Genomic DNA, 24,927 nt, shown 5'->3' with positions numbered 1-24,927 from the left:
AACTGGACATATAAATACAGCGACAAAAGCAGGTCAGAGGCTAGGAATACTTCAGTGAGTAACTCCCCAAAATTTGTCCACTATCGAGGAGGCACAAGTCAGGAGTACGATGGACTACTCCCCACTTGCCTGGATGGATGCAGCGCCAACATCACTCAAGACGCTGAACACCCTCCCGGTCAAAAGAGCCCACTTGGTTCACACCACATCCATAAAACATTCAGTCCCTCCACTGCCGATGCACAGGAACAGCAGTGTATACTATCCATGAGATGTATTGCAGTAATTCACCAAGGCTTCTGAGACAACTCCTTCCAAACCCACAATCACATTCATCCGGAAGGACAAGGGCATTAGATACATGGGAAAACAATCACCTTCAAGTTCCCCTCCAAGCCACTCACCATCCTGACCTGGAAATATGTCCATTCCTTCAATGTTACTGGGTCAAAGTCTTGGAATTCCCTCCCTAACAGCATAACATCTTAAACAAGATAAAATATTATAAGGCACAGGGTTATAAAAAGTGAAAGAGGTAGAAAAACAGAATGTTTCAAAAAAGGCTTTGTGTTTACATACAACGAAAAATGCTTTACAGACAATAGCACATTTTGAATTGCCATCGCTTTTACAAATTTTGAGATATGTGGTAATGGGCAGTTAATCTGTTCTAAATGACACTGTGTGGAGGTACCATTGTTGGACTGAGGTGGACAAAGTCAGAAGTCGCACACCATGAGGTTATAGTCCAAAAGGTGTACTTGAAATCACAAGCTTTCAGAGCGTTGCTCCTTCATCAAGTGGTGAAAAATTACTTGACGAAGGAGTAGTGCTCCAAAAGCTTGAGATTTCAAATAAACCTGTTGGACTATAATGTGTCATAACATCGTGTGACTTCTGACTAAGCGAGCGATAAATATTACCCAAGACCAGGCGGTATCTGCATGCTTTTGTTCAAAATAGCAGTGAGAGTAGATAGGCTTTGGTTTTAGATTTTATTCCAAAGACAGAACACTATCTCAATACTACCATGAAGTATCAGCCTAGACTTTTACACTGGAACCTCTACAGTGTGACTTTAACTCATCACCATTTAACTGCGAGGTTTGACTGAGTCACAAATGACATTGGTTGCAGATAAAATTCCAAGATTTAAGGTTTAAGCAGCTGGAAGGGCAGTTTATCAATGCACAGTCATCAGATTGTTGTACTCACCTGAGTATAACTTAAAATGTTAAGCTGTACCATTAAGAACTCTAGTGAAGGTTGATGCAAGTAACTATGCTTAGTTATAAATACGTCCCATGGATTGAATTTGAGCTGGTTGGGGTGGGGTGGTGGAATGGGCATGGGTGGATAATGTGGAGGTGGGAAATATGCTTTTGACAGCTGGATAAAGCAAAATGTTTTGTGCCAGGTTCATCACTGAGATTCAGCCTTCTTAGGATTATTTCAAACAACATTTCTTACTAAAATAAACATTGTTTACTATGGTGTGAAATGAAGTATACAATGAAATTCCCATGTTTAAGCATGGGAAGAGAGACATGGTCAATATGTTATTATTAATGTTTTTTAAATCACTAACATTTATTTTAGTTGGAACATATTCATCTAAAATATCACAGGATTGATAATAATCTAACAGTAACATTCCACAATGAGTAATGTCCCCTCAGGATTAGTTCAAAGGAAATTGTTCAAAATGTACATCTACCTTTGAAAAAATACAAATATTCTTCTTTCATATTTCTGATTTCTTAATCTGATACAGATAAAGCCTTGTTACATTCTGGAAGGGTTTTATTCCCTCACTTCAAACTCAATAACCTCCAACTGTAATTTCATGGTTGTCTGTTTCAGACATTTTTTAATCAACCTGTTAAGGGATGCTATTACATACCTGTTCATCGTGGATCTCCTAGTCCAGGCGTGAGGACATTACCACTTCATCAAAAGAATCCCCTTGTTCGTCTGTTTTATTGATAATCTGGAATATGTTTCTGAAAAGGATGATAGAAGTAGATACAACAGGAACTTTTCAAAAGGTCAATACTTGACAAGGAAAAACAAACAGAGAGCTATAGGGAAACAGCAAGGGATTGGGACTAATTAGATGGCTAACAGCTAGTGCAGACACCAGGGCTTGAGGAGCTTCTTTTTGTGCTGTGAGAGTCTGTGGTAATACAGTCGTTACTGCCTGTAGGCCTCTATGTTATTCTTCTTAAGGATTCTTCAAATATTCTATTGCAAGTAATCCTTCTATCAATATTCTTACTGGATTGTGATTAGGAACATTGTAACTGTCTGATTCTTTCCCAGGACCTCTCCCAGTTTTTGTTTCCCTTGGTAATTTACATTCCATCAAAACCTCATGTGTAAGATGGGTTAGCTGGTACTTGGTTTTTTGCAAAGTTCAGCACAAGCTGGAAGAATAGGACCTCACTTCTGCTTGGGAACTTTATATCCTGCTGGACTCCAGATTGAGTTCAACAAAGTTAAGCCTTGAGCACCTTCGCCACACTTTCCCCACATAGGCTTTGTCATCATTTCTGATGAAGGACACGTGCCCAAAACGTCAACGCTCCTCGGACGCTGCCAGACCTGCTGTGCTTCTCCAGCGCCACGCCTTTTGACTCTTGTCATCACAATGTCTACTATTAAACACAACCCATTATTAGCCAGTAATAGTCTCCATTAGCAGCAATTCATTCTCCCAGGCTGACCATTATCCACTCCTTTGTCTGTTCAACTGTTTTACATTCTCCTTGGATTGTTTCTCCACCTATCATTTACTCCTTACCCTTACCCTATCGTCTGCAAAAAAGACCTAACATTTTCCTAGCGCCCATCAGTTCTGAGGAAGGGTCACTGGACCTGAAACATTAACTCTGATTTCTTTCCACCGATGCTGCCAGACCTGCTGTGTTCTTTCAGCAATTTCTGCTTTCCTTTCTGAGGGGAGTTCTGTCCTGGGACCTGACTAGTTTTTGTCCCTCAGCAACGAACAAAGAGACCTAAGGTGCAGGTGTATAGTTCCTTGAAAGTGGAGTCACAGGTAGACAGAGTGGTAAAGAAAGCCTTTGGCACACTTGCCTTCATAGGAGTTGGGATGTCATGTTGCAGCTGTACAGGACATTGATGACACCACGTTTAGAATATTGCGTGAAATCTAGTGTCTCTTCTACAGGAAGGATGTTGTTAAACTTAGATTAGATTACTTACAGTGTGGAAACAGGCCCTTCAGCCCAACAAGCCCACACTGACCCATCGAAGCGCAACCCACCCAGACCCATTCCCCTACATTTACCCCTTCACCTAACACTACGGGCAATTAAACATGGCCAATTCACCTAACCTGCACATTTTTGGATTGTGGGAGGAATCCCACACAGACACGGGGAGAATGTGCAAACTCCACACAGAGAGTCGCCTGAGGCGGGAAGTGAACCTGGGTCTCTGGCGCTGTGAGGCAGCTGTGCTAACCACTGTGCCACTGTGCTGCCCATTGAGAAGGAGCAGAAAATATTTACAAGGTTATTGCTGGGACTGGAAGGGTTGTTCTAAAGAGAGAGGCTGAATAGGCTGGGGCTTTATTCCCTGCATGGTTGGAGGCTGAGAGGTGAACTTATAGAGGTTCATAAAAATATGAGGGGCATGGTAGGATAAATAAACAAGGTCTTTTTCCTAGGGTGGGAGAGTCAAAAAGTAGAGAGAATAGGTTTAAGGTGAGAGGAAAGATTTAAAAAGGAACTGAGGGGTGACCTTTTCACACAGAGGATGGTGCATGTATGGAAGAAGTTGCCAGAGGAAGTAGTGGAGACTGGTAAAATCACAACATTTAAAAGGTAAATGGATAGGAAGGATATAGAGGGAGATGGGCCAAATGCTGGCAAATGGGACTAGGTCAGACTGGGATACCTGGACAGCGCAGATAAGTTGGACCGAAAGGTCTGTTTCTGTGCTATATGACTCTATGACTTCTAATCTTGAAATCCTGATGGGATTTGGCAGTGGAATGTTTGGGCCTGCAGTGAGACTTCTGAATGAAAACAGATAATACCACAAGAATACAAAGAATAACAAAATCAAAATCAAGCAGTTACAAAAACAAAGTTCAATTCTGAGGTAAAGAATCATAGAATCCCAACAGTATGGAAGCAGGCTATTCAGTCCTTCTGAAGAGCATCCCAGCCATACCTGCCCTACAAACTTGCACTTCCCATGACGAGCCTGCACATCCCCAGACAATTCCCACCGACTCCCACAGCTACCTGGATTACACCTCTTCCCACCCTACCTCCTGAAAAAATGCCATCCCATATTCCCAATACCTCCGCCTCCGCCGTATCTGCTCCCAGGAGGACCAGTTCCACCACAGAACACACCAGATGGCCTCCTTCTTTAGAGACTGCAATTTCCCTTCCCACATGGTTAAAGATGCCCTCCAACGAATCTCGTCCGCATCCCGCACCTCTGCCCTCAGACTCCACCCCTCCAGCTGTAACAAGGACAGAGCCCCCATAGTGCTTACCTTCCACCCTACCAACCTTCGCATAAACCAAATCATCCAATGACATTTCTGCCACCTCCAAAAAGACCCCACCACCAGGGATATATTTCCCTTTCCACCCCTTTCCGCCTTCCGTTCCCTCCGTGACTGCCTGGTCAGGTCCACGCCCCCCTACAACCCACCCTCCCATCCTGGCACCTTCCCCTGCCACCGCAGGATTGCAAAACCTGCAGCCACACCTCCTCTCTCACCTCCATCCAAGGCCCCAAAGGAGCCTTCCACATCCATCAAAGTTTTACCTGCACATCCACCAATATCATTTATTGTATCCGTTGCTCCCGATGAGGTCTCCTCACAGAGAACTTTAGGGAACATCTCTGGGACACCCGCACCAATCAACTACACCGTCCCGTGGCCCAACATTTTAACTCCCCCTCCCACTCAGCCGATGACATGGAGGTCCTGGGCCTCCTTCACCGCCGCTCCCTCACCACCCGACGCCTGGAGGATGAACGCCTCATCTTCCGCCTCGGAACACTTCAACCGCATGGCATCAATGTGGACTTCACCAGTTTCCTCATTTCCCCTTCCCCCACCTCATCCCAGTTCCAAACTTCCAGCTCAGCACTGTCCCCATGACTTGTCCTACCTGCCTATCTTCCTTTCCACCTATCCACTCCACCCTCCTCCCTGACCAATCACCTCCATGCCCTCCCCCACTCACCTATTGTACTCTATGCTACTTTCTCCCCCCCCCCCCCACCCTTCTCTCATTTATCTCTCCACCCTGTAGGCACTCTGCCTCTATTCCTGATGAAGGGCTTTTGCCCGAAACGTCGATTTTCCTGCTCCTCGGATGCTGCCTGAACTGCTGTGCTTTTCCAGCACCACTCTAATCTAGAATCTGGTTTCCAGCATCTGCAGTCATTGTTTTAACATAACCTGCACATCTCTGGACAGTGGGAGGAAACCAGAGTACCCAGAAGAAACCCACCCAGACACAGGGAGAATGTGCAAAGTCCACACAGACAGGTGTTCACCAGGTGGAATTGAACCCAGCTCCCTGACCCTGCGAGGCGGCAGTGCTGACCACTGAACTATCACGCCATACACTGTACATAACTACATTTGAGCTCAAGAACAAAACACTACTGCTTGCTGCTGTGCTACTTATTGGTGTCAATCAGCTTTGTTAACTGGATCCAAGTTTGTAGATAAATTAGAAACATAGACATGGAGCTTCTCTTGGACAGAATCTATTGATCAGATCTACGTCTTACAGCTCTGACCCAGCTGTGGCCTCTTTATCAGCACATAATTAATTAATCAAGTAACACACATTACCCTTTTCCATTTTAATGTTAATAGCTTGATATTAACACATTTTTAGGGATACTGTGCAGGTTAGTGCATTGTCCTTTACTTTCAGCATTGAAGGTGAATTCCACCAAAGACAAATTATCTGAGTAATGTCTGACACAATGATCTCAAGTGAAACCAGTTTGGCTGCTCTCACCTTACATTCCATCAATCTGACTGAACTGCAGAAAATTATTATATTGTGGGTCACACTCAGTTGAAAATGTCACTAGTAGATATGATGCAAGTACAGAAACACCTTTTATCGAGGGAGGAAGTGCTATTCAGATCCCAGGTTGTTGGCTTACTGTGGGTGGTAACTTATCCTGAATCCTTAACTTCTGCTATAGGTTGACAGTGAAGGATGTTTCATTCTTTGTATTCATCCTGGCTATATACTTGGGTCCTGCTCTTCATTTAACCAGGGGAGATATCACTGAGCAAGTTCCTCAGGCCCGATATTCAGAGAACGTGGGATGCTACTCAATTTCTTTGCTTTTTGTGGCTGGCAATTGTACCTACTTAATCCTCAAAATGTTGCTCAAGGCTGTGGTCATACACCAAGTGATCACTCATTCATCTTCTGAAAAATAGAGGGGGTGAAATCAGTTTGTGCCAGCAATAGAGTCATAGAGATGTACAGCATGGAAATAGACCCTTTGGTCCAACTCGTCCATGCCAAACAAATATCCTCACCAAATCTAGTCCAACTTTCCAGCACTTGGCCCATATCCCTCCAAACCCTTCCTATTCACATACCCATCCAAATGCCTTTTAAATATTGCAATTGTACCAGCTTCCACCACTTCCTTTGGCAGCTCATTATATACAGGCACCACTGTCTGTATGAAAAGGTTGCCCCTTAGGTCCCTTTTATATCTCTCCCCCTCACCCTAAACGTAACCCCTCCAGTTCTAGACTGCCCCACCCCAGGGAAAATACCTTGTCTATTTACCCTAATCATGTCCCTCATGATTTAATAAACCTTGATGAGATCACCCCTCAGCATCTGACACTCTAGGGAAAACAGCCCCAGCCTATTTAGCCTCACCTTATAGCTCAATCCTTGCAACATCCTTGTAAATCTTTTCTGAACCCTTTCAGGTTTCACAACATCTTTCCGATAAGGAGGAAACCAGAATTGCATGCAATATTCCAAAAGCGGCCTAACCAATGCCCTGTACAGCCACAGCATGACCTCTCAAATTTTGTACTCAATAAAGGGAAGCGTACCAAACTTCACTGTCTTAGCTACCTGTGACTCCACTTTCAAAGAACTATGAACCTGCACTCCAAGCTCTCTTTGTTCAGCAGCAGTCCCCAGACCTTACCATTAAGTGTATAAGTCCAGCTCTGATTTGCTTTCCAAAATGTAACACCTCACATTTATCTAAATTAAACTCCATCTGCCACACCTCAGCCCATTGGCCCATCTGATCAAGATCCCATTGTACCCTGAAGTAACCTTCTTCGCTGTCCACTACACCTCTAATTTTGGTGTCATCTGCAAACTTACTAACCATACCTCCTATGTTCACATCCAAAGCACTTATATAAATGACGAAAAGCAGTGGACCCAGCACCGATCCTTGTGGCACTCCACTGGTCACAGGCCTCCAGTCTGAAAAGCAGCCCTCCACCACCACCCTCTGTCTTCTACCTTCGAACCAGTTCTGTAACCAAATGGCTAGTTCTTCCTGTGTTCCATGAGATCTAACCTTGCTAACCAGTCTCCCATGACGAACCTTGTCCCCAGCCACAGTGTGTGGTTCTGAAGTCACATGTAGGCCAGAACAGGCAAGGAGAACAGGAGGATTTCCTTCCCCAAAGGACACCAGTGCACCAGATATGTTCCTCCGACAATCCACAATGCTCCCATGGTCATCAGTAGATTCCCAAATCCAGAATATTGTTTATTGAATTCAAATTCTGCTGCAGCAGGACTTAAACCCAGGTCCCCAGAACATCAGCCGAGCCTCAAGATCAGTATCCATTAGGTCACTGACTCCCCTTTTGAATGTGTCCCTAAGGAAACATCTGCTGGAGGACGATGAGAAGCAAAATAGATGAATTCTCAATATGAATTTCAGGAGAAGCTTGCAGTGAATTGAAAGGGTATAGCTCAGTCCATTCTGCCTCAAGGGAACACATGGGAGCACACTTGTTGCTGTTGAAGACATGTTTCTGGTGGTCATGAGGCCCTTGCAGCTGTCCCCAGCTGAGCAGGGCCACACTGAGTGAGACTTTCAAAAGTTGCCTTTGTCACCTCCTCTTATCCACTGGCACAGTTCTCATTGCCCCAATGCCACCCTTTCATACCCTATACGAGAACCCACTGAGGAGACAGTGTCTGCATGATGCAAGGTGTTTTTGGTAGGGTGTAAGGTTGGTCCTTCTAAGTTTTGCAGCTGAAGCTTGACCTAATGACAATGAGCAAGTTGGTCCCATTGCTTGGATGTTCCCACCTGCGGAGAAAACGGGAAGAGGTTACAAGAACTCGCGTTGGACAGTAGAAGCCTCTGCAGTGCTGAGACCTCCCAAAGTTAAAAAATCACACAAAATCAGGTTATAGTCCAACAGGTTTATTTGGAAGCACTAGCTTTCGGAGTGCTGCTTCTTCATCAGGTAGTTGTGAAGCAGGACCATAAGACACAGAATTTATTGCAAAAGATTACAGTGTCATGCAGCTGAAACGATATAGTGAACAAACCTAGATTTGTTCAATAAATCATTTGTTCAACAAATCTAGGTTTGCTCAATATATCATTTCAGCTGCATGACTCTGTAATCTTTTACAATAAATTCTGTGTCTTATGGTCCTGGTTTACAACCACCTGATGAAGGAGCAGCGCTTCGAATGCTCGTGCTTCCAAATAAACCTGTTGGACTATATCTTGGTGTTGTGTGATTTTTAACTTTGTTCACCCTAGTCCAACAGCTGCTCCTCCAAATCATGGAACCTTCCCAATGTAGCACATTGGAATACTATCAGACAGGGTACACACTTAATGAACACATTGGCCCAATAACACCACCAATCTTCATCGTGCCACACCCGCATTCTGCATGATCATGACCCTGGTGGTGTCCATAGCTCGTTCTGTTCCATGGCTGCGATCACATGAAGTTAGGACCCACACCCCCCTATAAATCTGGGGCTCTCACAGATGTGATGAATCCAGTCACAAGGACAATGGAGAGCCAAGTTAAGGCATTGCTGTTATCTCTGGCCAATGCCAGCTTCTGCTATTTATTAGAAGCTGCATATATCAGTGCTAGCAGATCCTCACCAACACCATGGCTCTGAGCTGTTCTGAGGAATCAGTAAGTACCCTGAGCACAAACCCCTCCCCTGTTCAGAGACAGGGTTCAGGTTGTACCCTGAGTTTCAATTTATATTTCTCGCTCCTGGAAGGAATATCCAAGCCATAGTTCATATTTTGTGAACCAGCTGGAAGGATCCAATCAACTGGAAAGATATGATAGTGTTGAATTAGCTTTATTGTCACATGCACTCAAACTAGTACAATGAAAAGTTTACAAGTCGCTGCCTACAGCGCCCTCTCAGGTATGGGAGTATAAGCAATAAATTTGTACAAGTTCAGAGACATTTATAATTTATTTATTGAATGCCAGGAAATGGATAAAAACTGCCAAAGGGTTTCCATGAATCAGCCAACGTACCAATTGTATCACTGTAGAATCCTTTCTTGAACCTTTCGGGAGATCTGTTGACAACTGTATATGACACATGTGACCTTGTTATGCAAGCTGCTTGCTCAGCGATTCACCCTGTCTTTTCCTTAAAGCTAAATAACCTAGCTGTCTCAAAGCTGCATTGACAATGGACTACAATCCGAGAGTGTGAAGGACAGCATGATTTCTGTAACACTAGCATCTCATCACTTTGATTTAAGCTGAAAGTAAATGTTTTTGCAATCAGTGAATGCCTTTAACTCCTTCAGGGCCATGTCTGAACTCCTGATTTCTTTGCTTTGTCTGCTGGGAACACAATGTGGTTAAACACTTTCTCTCACTGGTGTGAAATCAAGACGACTGCTTGTTGTCATATTTTTACTTAATGTCACCGGTTTTCTGGCAGATGAAATTATTCCTGCTTCTGTTTACTTAAGGATCATCTGACTGTGTTCCGATGTGCACATCAAGTTTCATGATGCATTTTACCACATTGCATCTTCAGCATTCAATGGAAACAACACGTCAAACACAATTGTAATGGGCAGGCAGGGTTCTTAATGCACAGAGGACAGCAGAAATGAGGAATGTCCATTCAGTCTATCAGGCTGCATCCAACAGTTCATGGATGGGCTACCCTGAAAGTTCCACTGGCGTGTCTCCTCAGGGACATGGCCTCAAGATTAGGGGGAATAGATTTAGGACAGAGATGGGGAGGAACTGCTTTTCCCAGAGAGTAGTGAATCTATGGAATTCTCTGCCCAAGGAACCTTCATTAAATATATTCCTGCTACTTCCCAGTTCTGGATTACTTTGCTTTTACAGGCAATGTTGAAGTGAGGAAAGTGCTTCATGTTTACATTGTTTCTGCTCCCCAACAAATTTTGTCCATGACTTGAGAAAAATCTCACGAGCAAGAAATGTGCCTTTCTCAAATTTGAACCTGCCACCTAGCCCTACGAGAGCTTTCATTTATCCTTTTGATATTACTCAATCAGGCCCCTTTATGTCATCTCCTTTAAAAACTGAAGAGAACCTGGGTCTCTGAGCTCTCTCCCAGCAACTGAAACTCCTGTTACGCTAGAAATCCAGGGGCACTTCACAGGCTGATCTGACCACAACGCCATACCGTTTAAATACACAGCCTCCATGTGGAAGTGAAGTATATCGTGTGAGCAAAAATTGACCATGTTTGTGTAGAACAGCCACAAATGGCACCAAACACAAAACCACTTAGACAGCCGGTGACATTGAATTGTGTAAAAGGGGAAAACAGAATATATAAAAATGGGAAGTGATTCTGCAGATAAAATTCTCCCTCTCCCTTATGTATATACAGAAACAAAATTTTCATTTCATAACAGGTACCCATTTTTAAAAGTTTTCATTTATCACATTCTTCATTATTTTTGCATTGTCTGTGTTGACCTGGTGGTAGGGGAGCTACAATTAACCACAATTGTAGATTTGTACACAAGAAAGTACTTGAATTACATTTACTTGAATATTGTTATGGGAGAGTGCCTATGGCAATGTGGTAACATCGCTGCCGCTAAGCCTAGGTTCAGTTTCCCTGCCCCAGCGGTGTCTAATAATGTCCCTGAATAGATTAATTAGGCAATCTCTAAATTATTATGGTCTGAGTCTATAGCTGTGTTAATAAATTGGTATTTGTTTTGTGCAGTGGAGTACAGTTTTGAATTGGATTACAATCTTAATTTCAATTTATTTACCAATATCAGAATTGAAAATTATTTGGCATCACACACACCCGTACATTAAAACAGAAATGGACCTTGATAATATCTCCCAAGTATTTCATATGTATTTACTGTATATTAAAGTGACTCTATGCAGATTCTTAAGATACAGTATTTCAAAGTCAATGATACATGTTGCTAATGGCAATATTTTATCATAAAGAAGGAAAAACCAGTAAAACTGGTGAATATTGGTCCACTTTGTCTTGTACACTATAAATGGAGAACTAGTGTGTTCAGTTTTAAGTATTAGTTTCCAAACTGTTATGCCGCCTCCAGTGTACTGAGAGTGCACTTACTTCCTTGCCTGCAGGTGTCAATGTTAGTATAACAGATGAATGTTTTAACTAATTTATTTTAATTGTACGTGACCCAGGGAATATTTAAAGTAGCCTTAAGCATGGAAAGTTAACCACAAAATGTTTCCCATTTATTTTAGTGGGAGGAGCTAAGTGTGGCAGTAGCTGATGCTGCTTCTCCAACCATCTGCTGCAACCATCCTCTGTTCAAAACATCCGATGCTCTGGGTGTTTTGAGGGGCTGCGATAGCAAGAGGACGACATCCTCATTGAGTCGTTCTGCAGCTCCCTGTGTGCTGCAGCATGCTTTTTGCATTGTTCCCACTTTTAAGAGTCTTTACCCTCCTCAGTTTGGCACAATTGTTAAGAACCAAATAAAAGCCATCCAAAATTGTGTTCTGTATATCTTATCCAGAAGTAGTAATCATTAAATAATAAAGGCATTCCTACAGCACCTTCTCAGCCTCGGGATGTACCAAAGCTCTTTAAAGCCAGTGTATTACTTGTGAATTGTTTTTCATGTTATAGTGCAGATTAATACAGGAAACATTTTGTATGAAGCAAGTCCTGGAGGATTTGAGCTATAGGGAGAGGTTGGGTAGGCTAGAGCTGTTTTCCCTGGAGTGTCGGAGGCTGAGGGGTCACCTTATAGAGGTTTATAAAATCATGAGGGGCATGAATAGGATAAATAGACAAAGTCTTTTCCCTAGGTTGGGGGAGTCCAGAACTAGAGGGCACAGGTTTGGGGTGAGAGGCAAAAGATATAAAAGAGATCTAAGGGGCAGCTTTTTCACTCAGAGGGTGGTACGTATGTGGAATAAGCTGTCAGAGGAAGTGGTGGAGGCTGGTACAATTGCAACATTTAAAAGGCATTTGGATGGGTATATGAATAGGAGGAGTTTGTGGGGATATGTGCCGGGTGCTGTCAGGTGGGACTAGACTGGGTTGGGGTGTCTGATCGGCATGGACGAGTTAAACTGAAGGGTCTGTTTCCGTGCTGTACATCTCTATGACTCGAAGTCCTCAAAAGCTGTGATGTGCTAATGATGAAGTCATTTGTTTACAGCGTTGTTTGAGGGCTAATTTTTAGCCAGGACAGTAGGCAAACCATCTTGACTCTTCTTCACATAGTTCCATGGGATCTTTTAAATTCACGTGAGAGGGACGGTACTGCCTTGATTTAAGTCTTATTTAATAGATTAGCACTACCTCAATACTGTACTGGAGCATCAACCTAGATTTTGTGCTCAGACTCTTAGAATGGGACTTGAATGTGCAACTGTGACTCAGAGGGAAGGGTTCTACCAGTTAAGCCTCAGATAGCTCTTTGGCTGGCAAGCCTGGCACATATTATCTATTTATAGTGATCCTGAAATAAAAGTGGGATGAGCCATTCTTTTAAATTCTTCATTTTGAACTTGAGGCAAGTGAGTTAATTGCCTTGGAATATGTGTTCGAGATAATGTACCATTAGGATTATTTGTTCTGAAACCAATACACCAAATTATGTTCTCTTTCATAACTAGCCTTAATTTGTGTGGTATATTAGACTTGGGGATTGAGAGTCGAGCACTATAAACATTTCAATAAAATACATTTTAATAGATGTGTTGAGGATCTTGATTCTGGGCTGGTCAGCCCAGGATTCCAGAAATAAAGCACCATATATCTCAATCCTCACCCTGACCGAAAGCCACTTACTAATTATAACCTTAGAGCTCCATAGCTTCCCTGTCTCTTCACACAACATTGCACTTTCCAAGTGGACACAGCAGGCTAGAGACATGAACCAAGGTCTGGGCTTCTTGAACTTCCAATCTCTTTGCTTTCCGTTGACAAACACCTTCCTTTCTGGCCATGTCTTTCCAACGTCAGATTGTCTCTGAAACCAGGGACTCACCGTGTAGCAGATTTGTGTGCAGGATGATACAACAGAACAATGCACTGCTCGTTGTAGCCGCTTCTGGCTGGTTTCTGTGATCTGTCACAGTTGAGGATTCTAATTTGTACCTCACTTTCTCTTTTAAACCAGGCACTGGAGAAAGTGGCAAGAGCACATTCATCAAACAGATGAGAATCATCCATGGGTCTGGATACTCAGAGGAAGACAGGAAAGCATTTGCAAAGTTGGTCTTTCAGAACATTATCACTGCAGTACAGTCCCTTGTCAGAGCTATGGACACATTGAATATACAATATCAGCTGCAGGAGAATAAGGTGAGAATAAAAGGAATGATGTTAAAAAATGGCTAATGTAAATCTTTTAATTTTTGATTGTTCTGTATTGAGATTAGATTGCCTATTTTATGAAATGATGTTTCTGCTGTCTACACTTAAACAGTTTCCATTTCATCTTATGGAGAGTATCCTAATAAATAAGAACAGGAATAGGATTCATTCTTAAAGTCAGTCCAGTGGCTTCTCTGCCAGCCAAAGCTTTTGAGAGATCGCATTGGTGCCAAAATTAATGAAAAAGTATGATCAAATGGTAAAGTTGGCAGTTGTTCCTTTCTATCAACATCCCACAAACAACAGATGATGAATGAACAGTTAATCTTTTGTTTCTGGTGTTGTTTGAAAGAGGAATGTTGGCCAGACACTCGGAGAACTGGTGACTGATTCTCAAATAGCTGCATGAGATTTTTAATGTTTACCTGAGACAGGCAGACAGCAGCTCGGCACACTGAGCTGGCTAAAGGGCCAGACCTACCCTCCCCCCCCCCACCCACCACCACCACCACCCCGCCGCCTCCGCCACTCCAACATTATAGTGCCTCAATATTCAGCAGTTTGATTTACAGATGCCCCCGCCAATGGGATCCATCGAGCTGTTCCATTGCCAATGTTTATATAGTTATCTATCTGTATAGATAGCTATATAGATATGTTTATCTATACGATGCACAGCAGCACCTACAGTGTGGAAACAGATCATTTGGCTCAACCAGTCCACACCGACCCTCCGAAGAGTAACCCACCCAGACCCATTTCCCTCTGACTAATGCAACTAACACTATGGGCAATTTAGCATGGCCAATTTACCTGACTTGCACATCTTTGGACTGTAAGAGGAAGCTGGAGCACCTGGAGGAAACCCATGCATTCCCCCAAGAGAATGTGCAAACGCCACGCAACCAGTTGCCCGAGGCTGGAATCCAACCTAGGACCCTGGCTCTGTGAGGCAGCAGTGCTAACCACTGAGCCACTGTGTTCTATACAATGCACAGCAGCGCCTGCTAATGTTGCTTCGACAGTCCCTCACATCCCCATAACGTCTCCACCAAGATGGACAAGGGCACCTCAGAAACTCCATCTTCCCCAGGTTACACTCACCCAGCATTCTTCCTGTTCCTTTATTGGTGTTGGTCACTGTCCTGGAATCCTTTGTCTGGCATCATCTTTAGAGGGTCATGACCATCAGCACTGGGTGGTTCAGCGGTTCACATGGAGAAGGCCCATCAGCACACTGTCAGGGCAACTAGAGTCAGCAATAAACGAGGCCTTCACAGTAAGACCTACATCCTCAAAAACATTTTGTTTTGAAAGTTCAGCATTTTGATTCATGGCACAGGTTCCTTGATAAAATATTAGAATGTTTTCTTAAACATTTGGAATGAATGATGCACCATTAAAGATATGGCTTTTCACCGCAGAATGTATCTATAAACAAGAGGTAGTTAGAAAAAGGAGGAAGATGAGGTCAGGGAACCTCAGTGACAACAGGCAATTTTGTTTCAATATTAAATTGTATGTGCAACAAGGAACAGGATCCTGACAGAAATATTATCTGTTTGGCAGAATGAAGCATTTGCTCAGACTAAATTATTTTCTTGCCAGACAATCTCAAGTAGGTAACCTCACACCATATATCCTCTATCTGCTTTTGCCAGTAAAGTGTATTAGTTCAGGTAGCCAGCATTTATCAGCTGTGACAACAAGCAGCATGGAAAGGGAGATAGAAAGGGAAATATTTCATTTGAGACTTATTCATAAAGTATTTCTCTTATAAGTGCTATACAGGAACAGTTAGGCTTCAGAAATCACATTCTAGGAGGGAAAGCCATTCTTGCTTCACTTCTGAATTATTCCATTCAGTAAGAACGATTGTGATGGAGACTATGGAAAGATAAAATACTTAACATCCTGAAAGGTTATCAGTGCTCTGGAACCAGACAGTGTTGATGTCTCTCTTCCATGCTCACTTATATGAAGCATATGTTATCTCCATTCAAAGAGCAATAAATTACTTTAAAGTAAGTGATCTTTACCTGTTTTCCTTTAGTATTTATTTGTTGATGCCCGAACTACAGAAGGTGCACTCCCTCCTCATGTGAAGTTGCTGTACCTGTATTGCCCACATTTTCTATGCTATACTTGTTCACCAACAGGGGGTTCTATCTGATCACATTTGCTATGTTTAATCCTCGTTGGCCTATGTTCCAGTGTACCAGGCAATGCAATCTGTATGTTTCTACTGTATATACTTATTCCTGGGATGTGGGCATCACCACCTTGGCTAGTGTCTATTACCCTTGCCCAATTAACCCTCAAACTCTTGTTAGAGACATCCCAGCGGGCATTTAAGTGTCACCTACATTTCTGTGAACCCAGAGTCGCATTTTGGCTAGCAGATTTCCTTTTCTAAAGTGCATGAGTTAACCAGATAGATTTTTAAAACAATTGATCATAGTTTAATGGTCACCATTACCATAGCAATGGTCACCATGAGACAAGCTTTTTAATTCCAGATTTTCTTGAAATTCAAATTTCATTATTTCCTATGTTTAAATTCAAATCCACAACCCCTAAACAATAACCTAGGCCTCTAGATTATCAGTGCAGTGACATTGCCACTAGATCACTGCCTCCCATTATCATTGCATTCCATTCTCCATCCTCATAACCCTGTAATCAATTGTCAGTTTCATATATTTTATCCCCCTTAATTTGTGCCATAAAAATTCCTAACGCGGGCTGGACGAAATCCTTATCCTCTTTCTAATGACATATTCTGTTTGCATTGTGGTACTGTAATTCATTAAGCCCCAATAAATTTGATTTGTTCTTGATCATTTCAAAATTTATGTTGTGCCTTGGACCTGGGACTCTCCCTCAAAACTAATATATGCTCAGCCTTAGGTAGAGTCTGGTCTTGAGCAGATACAGTGTGAGGCAAGTGAAATAACTCCACAGAGGCTGGTATCCTGTCACCAAGTCATCCTTTATTTACACATGAACAGTCCTTGACTTTTGTACTGCCTCATTCAGAGTCAGGTACCAGAGTGTCAGTATCTCTGACACTCATCCTTTTTATATGTCAGCCAGGGCTCCCTGATTGAACCTGATTAACTGCCCCAATGAGAGAATACATCTTCCATGATGTCCAGTTGACTGACATTGTTACAGTCACTACATAAAGGCACCTTCAAGTCTGTGTAGCTAAGGTCAGCTTTGGTGGTGATAGAATGTAATTTTGGTGACAAACTAACAGCAGGAACAAAGGTTATACCAGCTTGTGATTAAACAGGATGATCAAGCAAATCTCCTAAACTAATAATAGAACAATGGAAGTGAAATTCTTCCTGTAGATAATTGGACTGAAAAAGGCAGTGTGTGAAGGAATTTTCTGTTCATCTGTGCTTTTGTATTAGATTCTGAAAAACAGTAATAATTCTTTTGGCCACATAACATACCATACATAACATACATTTGGTGGCATGGTGGCACAGTGGTTAGCACTGCTGCCTCACAACGCCAGAGACCTGGGTTCAATTCCCGCCTCAAGCAAATGTCTGTGTGGAGTTTGCACATTCTCCCCGTGTCTGCGTGGGTTTACTCCGGGTGCTCCGGTTTTCTCCCACAATCCAAAAATGTGAAGGTTAAGTGAATTGGCCATGCTAAATTGCCCATAGTGTTAGCTGAAGGGGTAAATGTTGGGGAATGGGTCTTGGTGAGTTGCTCTTCGGAGGGTTGGTGTGGAATTGTTGGGCTGAAGGGCCTGTTTCCACACTGTAAGTAATCTAATCATCCTGAAGACTGGATCAAAAAACATTTCTCTGTTAACATCTTGATAAACATTTTTGGTTAATTGTTGAAAAATTTAAATAGCTAAAAACAAAAGGACTCTGAAAAGCTTTGGGTTGTTTACGAAGCAACGTTCATTGTTGAACATAAAATATTAACAAGAAATTTTGATTGAGGCAAAAAGAACCTTTTAATTAAAATTGAGTTCTTTTTTACTGTTCCAGTACCCTCTCTTTAACAAGGAAGAATTGCTTATGCCCCAAATCAGCCAACATTTGGAAAGGAGAGATAGTTTAATGGGAATTCCAACATTATTTTTTCCAAATTCTGTCGACTTTCACCTGCTCTTTTACTTCAGATTCCCAGTATCCATGGATTTAATTTTAGCTAAAACAAAGTGATGACACTCGCAGATAGTTTCTGAAATGAGTGCTGCTCCCCATGTTCAGAATGGTAAGCTTCCCATGGAGAGGAGACTGATGGTAATGGAAGAGGATCTGGAAATTCTATCTCATGGCCCAGCTGTAGAGCATAACCGTTACCTCATATTCCAGCTGTGTGGAGGGTGTTAGTCAGATATTTAATGTCAAGCATTTTAGAAACAATGGAATGAACCAGATTTCAATTAACAAGATCTATGCAAACTTATTGCTTAGGGTCCTCTTATGGCATAGTGATAGTATCCCTATCCCTGAACCAGGAAACCTGGGTTCAAGTCCAGCCCACTCCGGAGCTGTGTAATAACATCTCTGAGCAGGTTGGTTAGAAAATAAGATTAAATTTTTAAAAATCAAATTTACTGCTAAAAAGGGCCTTGTGGAAGTATCCTTATATTTTAGTCAGAAGGCTTGGGTTCAAGCCCGACTTCCTCCAGAGATGTGTCTTAACATGTCTGACCAGTTGATTAAAAATATTCAAACTTACTACATTGACATTGTGTAATAATATGCATGAATAGACTTGACAAGTAAAAATGCAAACAGAACAGCCAATTCAGAATGGGAATAACTGTACTTCTTATGGAAAAGAGAACTCATATAATATTAACCACATGCATTGAACTTCTTAAACATAATAAAGATGTGACTTGTTTGTCAAGTATTTGTCATTCCCACTCACATTTTGTTAGGTCTTGAAAGTTAATTTCACACATTCTCCTGAAAGGTTGAGTGATGTCGTCGCTGTTGCTGAAGCAGGGTTGTGGCTCGGTCAACACTGAGTTAACTAAATTCAACTAGAGCAGTGGTATGGGGACAACAATTAACCACCATATTGGCTAATAAGAGAGAAAATGTCTGTTTTTCAGCAACATTTATTGGAATTACACATGCAGATGTTCATTAGCAACAAGATTGGGTTCACTTGTGATCTTCTTAGTATTGAGAGTCTTGTTGCTGTGATGGCAGTCATAGAAATCATCCATGCCAACCAGATGTCCGAAAGTAATGTAGTCCCCTTTCACAGAACTTGGCCCATATCCCTCAAAACTCTTCCTGTTCTTATACCCATCCATGAAGCATGGATTTTGGGTAAAGGGGTGTCCCTGCATTCCACTGAGCAAGCCTTCGGTAAGGGATTAACTTCTAGTAAGGAAATAAAACATTTCCAGGTGAGGTACCCCATAGATCTCTACCATATGACAATTCAATCTATTGCTGCAAGTGCTATGCACTATGCTAATACAACAGCCAGTTTCAGAGCCTCTGTGTATTATACTGAAGAGCTTATAAAGTAAATACAGACGAGGAATGTGGTGAATTGGGATGAGAATGATGGGTGAGCAGGATTTACCTTTGGACAAACTGACAGTTGAACAGTGGCAGATCTTCAGGCAGCTGTTTAGAGTAGTGTAGGGTCATCCATCTTGAAGTTTAACAGGGCTGTGAGTGGTGGGAATGGATTGGTCATTGGTTATACAGAGCTGAAAATGTGTTGCTGGAAAAGCGCAGCAGGTCAGGCAGCATCCAAGGAACAGGAGAATCGACAGTTCGGGCATAAGCCCTTCTTCAGGAATCTTCGGGCTTATGCCCGAAACGTTGATTCTCCTGTTCCTTGGATGCTGCCTGACCTGCTGCGCTTTTCCAGCAACACATTTTCAGCTCTGATCTCCAGCATCTGCAGCCCTCACTTTCTCCTCATTGGTTATACACCCAAACTCGATTTTACTTTCTAAGGAAGTGAATGTGGAAAAGGCCTCCCATTGAATCTCAAACTGACAAGGTCCACGAACCAGAATTTCAGCAGCAGAAGCGAAAAGAGGATCAGAATGATTTCAAGATTAGAGGTTAAGGGCAATGTTCAGGTTCTGTGTGAGATTGGCATTTGGAGTCATCCCACTGGATGTTAGACTTTTCATTGTGAAACAGTTATTTTTGCGAACTCAAGTGTAATTCTCCATGTTGTCACATGATGTTTCCATCATGTGTATGGGAATAGGAATATAAGGAAGAAAAGCAGTGCTCCTGATGCAAGATTATATATTCATTGCTCAGTAATATTCTGTGACATTTTTCATGACAAATAACTAATCTTTGAATCAAATGTAATTGTAATTAGGAGACAAAGAATAATTGACCAGAGTGGCAGACCTAATTTGATCCCAGTTTTCAAGTTACCTATTCAGTAATGTTTATATCTCTATTACAAATTCGCATCACCACAATTAAGGTGGCTTTACGTATATAAACTTGCCACACTATAATCAATCGTGTTGCTATAGCAGGTCTTTCTGTTTAACTTCAATTTATGTAGCCATTTAAAGCTTGTTGAATTTAGGGAATCCAATCTGTGTTAGTGCTACAATTTGCATTCCTATTTAATTCACAGGAAAATTCTCAGGTAATAAAGGATTTAGAAGCCTATAAAATCACTACTCTTGAAAGGCACCATGCAGATGCAATTAAAAGCTTATGGAATGATCCAGGAGTGAGAATGTGTTATGAACGACGTCGGGAGTACCAGTTGCTTGACTCTACAAATTAGTAAGTCTTTGTTATTTTAATTTCCTTTCTGAGGTTCCCTCCTGTTCAGGAATTCACTTAATGTTAGCAATTGTGCCAATAATTGCAATGCAAACAGAAAGTACTGGAGAAACTCAGCAAATTGGGCAGAATCTGTAGAGATGGAGAGAGGAGAGTTAACTCAATCACTGTACATTAGTTCCATTTGTCTATGCTTACTTTGATGGTGGAGGAAAGTAGGGAAATTTGCTTTCACAATTCCATTGTATTTTTGCTTTGTCTCAGACCCCAGGCACTTGGTTGGTCTCTATCCCAGCAGTCGAAGAGTGTGGTGCTGGAAAAACACACCTGGTTAGGCAGCATCCAAGGAGTAGGACAGTCGATGTTCGGGCATAAGCCCTTTGTCAGGAAGGACTTATGCCCAAAGTGAAATCCTGATGAAGAACTTATGCCCAAAACGTCGATTCTCCTGCTTCTCGGATACTGCCTGACCGGCTGTGCTTTTCCAGCACCACACTCTTCGACTGATCGCCAGCATCTGCAGTCCTCACTTTCTCCACTTTCTCTCTCTCTATCCCAGCAGTCTTCAGAATTACACCTGGTTGCCTTTTGAAGTGAATTATATTATGAAATTTAATGCTCTTCTGTGCTAACTTGTTCCATGCCAGTGTGAAATAATTGCCCCTAATCCTTTCTAGTGGAAATGATAGATGGGATTTTCATCTCAGGACTACCCTGTTCATAGATATAGCCTAAATTACAGCTGATTTTAAATATGCTTGCCGCCTGTTCCAATCTTTGTCCCACGCTTCATTTAAGCAATTGGCAGCTCTTCAAGAACACCTTATTAATATTCCATAATGACAGTTAGGAGTCCTGTAGAAATTTCCTGTCAGTCAGTGCTGTTACCTCTGTGTCATGAGCCTTGGGTGTGACAGGTTGGGAAGCAGCCAATGGGAGTGCTATCTGAAAGGGATTATAAACTGCAGTCACGCCAAGCTGTAGAATTGGTCATTTGTTTATTCCTTGAGGGAGTTTTAAGCCTTAGAGAGTTCCACAAGGTGAATTGCCTGTTCCTGTTTTGCATGATTGCATAAGGGGAGGTGATGGCCAAGTAGTATTATTGCTAGATAAAAGCAAATTATTACGGATGCTGGAATCTGAAACCAAAAAAGAGAAAATGCTGGAAAATCTGAGCAAGTCTGGTAGCATCTGTAAGGAGAGAAAAGAGCTGATGTTTCGAGTCTAACTGACCCTTTGTCAGTTAGACTTGAAACGTCAGCTCTTTTCTCTCCTTACAGATGCTACCAGACTTGCTCAGATTTTCCAGCATTTTCTCTTTTTTAGTATTATTGCTAGACTATTAATCCACAATCTCAGCTAATGTTCTGGGGACCTGGGTTCAAATCCTGCCATGGCAGATGGTGGAGTTTGAATTCTATTAAAATAAATCTGGAATCTATTGATAACCATGAAACCATTATTGGAAAAACCCATGTAATTCACTAATGTCCTTCAGGAAGGAAACTGCCATCCTCACCTGGTCTGGTCTCCATGTGACTCCAGACCCACAGTGATGTGGTTGTCCCTCAATGCCCTCTGAAATGACCTTTCTTCCATCATAAGATCAGAAGTGAGGATGTTTGCTGATGATTACACAAGCTTTGGACTCCCCTACTCTGGGGGAAAGACCTTGGCTATTCATCCTATCCATGCCCCTCATGATTTTATAAACCTCAATAAGGTCACCCCTCAGCCTCCGATGCTTCAGGGAAAATAGTGCCAAGCTATTCAGCCTATCTCCATAGCTCAAACTCTCTAAAACCAGCAACATCCTTGTAAATCTTTTCTGAACCTTTTCAAGTTTAGCAACATCTTTTTTATAGCAGGGAGACCAGAACTGAAAGTGGCCTTATCAATGTCCTGTACAGCCGCAGTATGACATCGTAACTCCTATACTCAATGCTCTGATCACTATCCTGTCTACCTGGACTCCATACCCAAAGCAGTGGGGTTGACTCTTAACTGCCTTCTGGGATGGGCAATAAATGCTGGCCCAGCCAGTGACGCCCTCACCCCGTTAACTCGCAAACCCAGATCTTAACAGTTGCTGGAGAAGCGCAGCAGGTCAGGCAGCATCTAGGGAACAGGAGAATCGACGTTTCGGGCACTAGCCCTTCTTCAGGAATGAGGAAAGTTTGTCCAGCAGGCTAAGATAAAAGATAGGGAGGAGGGACTTGGGGGAGGGGCGTCGGAAATGTGATAGGTGGAAAAAGGTCAAGGTGAGGGTGATAGGACAGATTGGGGTGGGGGCGGAGAGGTCGGGAAGAAGATTGCAGGTTAGGGAGGCGGTGCTGAATTTGATGGATTTGACTGAGACAGGCTGGGGGGAGGAGAAATGAGGAAACTGGTGAAATCCGAGTTCATCCCTTGTGGTTGGAGGGTTCCTAGCCGGAAGATGAGGCGTTCTTCCTCCAACCGTCGTTTCGCTGTGGTCTGACGATGGAGGAGTCCAAAGACCTGCATATCCTTGGTGGAGTGGGAGGGGGAATTGAAATGTTGAGCTACAGGGTGGTTGGGTTGGTTGGTCCGGGTGTCCCAGAGGTGTTCTCTGAAACGCTCCGCAAGTAGGCGGCCTGTCTCCCCAATATAGAGGAGGCCACATCGGGTACAGAGGATGCAATAGATGATATGTGTGGAGGTACAGGTGAATCTGTGGCGGATATGGAAGTTTCCTTTGGGGCCTTGGAGGGAGGTGAGAGGGGAGGTGTGGGCGCAAGTCTTGCACCTCCTGCGGTTGCAGGGGAAGGTGCCGGGAGTGGAGGTTGGGTTGGTGGGGGGTGTGGATCTGACGAGGGAGTCACGGAGGGAGTGGTTTTTACGGAATGCTGATAGGGGAGGGGAGGGAAATATATCCTTGGTGGTGGGGTCCGTTTGGAGGTGGCGGAAATGACGGCGGATGATGCGCTGTACATGGAGGTTAGTGGGGTGGTAGGTGAGGACCAGTGGGGTTCTGACCTGGTGGCGGTTGGAGGGGCGGGGTTCAAGGGCGGAGGATCGGGAAGTGGAAGAGATGCGGTGGAGGGCATCGTCGATCACGTCGGGGGGGAAATTGCGGTCCTTGAAGAAGGAGGCCATCTGGGATGTGCGTTTTTGGAACTGGTCCTCCTGGGAGCAGATGCGGCGGAGTCGAAGGAATTGGGAGAATGGGATGGCGTTTTTGCAGGGGGCAGGATGGGAGGAGGTGTAGTCCAGGTAGCTGTGGGAGTCGGTCGGTTTGTAGTAGATGTCCGTGTTGATCCGGTCGCCTGAGATGGAAATAGAAAGGTCGAGGAAGGGGAGGGAGGAATCTGAGACTGTCCAGGTGAATTTGAGGTCGGGGTGGAAGGTGTTGGTGAAGTGGATGAACTGTTCCACCTCCTCGTGGGAGCACGAGGCGGCGCCGATACAGTCATCGATGTAGCGGAGGAAAAGGTGGGGGGTGGGGCCAGTGTAGTTGCGGAAGATGGATTGTTCCACATATCCTACGAAGAGGCAGGCATAGCTGGGGCCCATGCGAGTGCCCATGGCTACTCCTTTCGTTTGGAGGAAGTGGGAGGATTGGAAAGAGAAGTTGTTCAGGGTGAGGACCAGTTCAGTCAGTTGAAGGAGGGTGTCAGTGGAAGGGTACTGGTCGGTACGGCGGGAAAGGAAGAAGCGGAGGGCTTTGAGTCCTTCGTGATGGGGGATGGAGGTGTACAGGGACTGGATGTCCATGGTGAAAATAAGGCGTTGGGGACCGGGGAAGCGAAAATCATGGAGCAGGTGGAGGGCGTGGGTGGTGTCCCGAACGTAGGTGGGGAGTTCTTGGACTAAGGGGGACAGGACGGTGTCAAGGTAGGCGGAGATGAGTTCGGTGGGGCAGGAGCAGGCGGAGACAATGGGTCGGCCGGGGCAGTCAGGTTTGTAGATTTTGGGCAGGAGGTAGAAGCGGGAGGTGCGGGGTTGTGGGACTATGAGGTTGGAGGCGGTGGATGGGAGATCCCCCGAGGTGATGAGGTTATGGACGGTCTGGGAGATGATGGTTTGGTGGTGGGGGGTGGGGTCATGGTCAAGGGGGCAGTAGGAGGAGGTATCTGCGAGCTGGCGTTTGGCCTCAGCGGTGTAGAGGTCTGTGCGCCAAACTACTACCGCGCCTCCCTTGTCTGCTGGTTTGATAGTGAGGTTGGGGTTGCAACGGAGGGAGTGGAGGGCTGCGCGTTCCGAAGGTGAGAGGTTGGAGTTGGTGAGAGGGGTGGGGGCCTCTTGGACTCACCTTTGAAGTGCAGGTTTATTGA

The 24,927-nt window shown here is 43.6% G+C and overlaps 1 protein-coding gene across 1 annotated transcript in view; it reads left to right on the top strand.

Annotated features, from left to right (window-relative positions):
* The window catches only part of LOC122565385 (guanine nucleotide-binding protein subunit alpha-14-like), a 92,723-nt gene that overhangs the window by 41,831 nt on the left and 25,965 nt on the right, over window positions 1-24,927 (top strand). The window contains exons 2-3 of the mRNA XM_043721313.2: window positions 13,660-13,844; window positions 20,478-20,632. Of these exons, the coding sequence (XP_043577248.2) occupies window positions 13,660-13,844; window positions 20,478-20,632 (340 nt within the window). The remainder of the gene's footprint in view (window positions 1-13,659; window positions 13,845-20,477; window positions 20,633-24,927) is intronic.

This window comes from Chiloscyllium plagiosum, unplaced genomic scaffold, assembly GCF_037043375.1.
Source record: "Chiloscyllium plagiosum isolate Xiang-an unplaced genomic scaffold, Cpla_swu_hap1 HiC_scaffold_28, whole genome shotgun sequence".
NCBI classification, from domain to species: domain Eukaryota; kingdom Metazoa; phylum Chordata; class Chondrichthyes; order Orectolobiformes; family Hemiscylliidae; genus Chiloscyllium; species Chiloscyllium plagiosum.
Note: the sequence above shows the minus strand (reverse complement) of the source record. Positions and strands in the feature narration are given on the sequence as shown.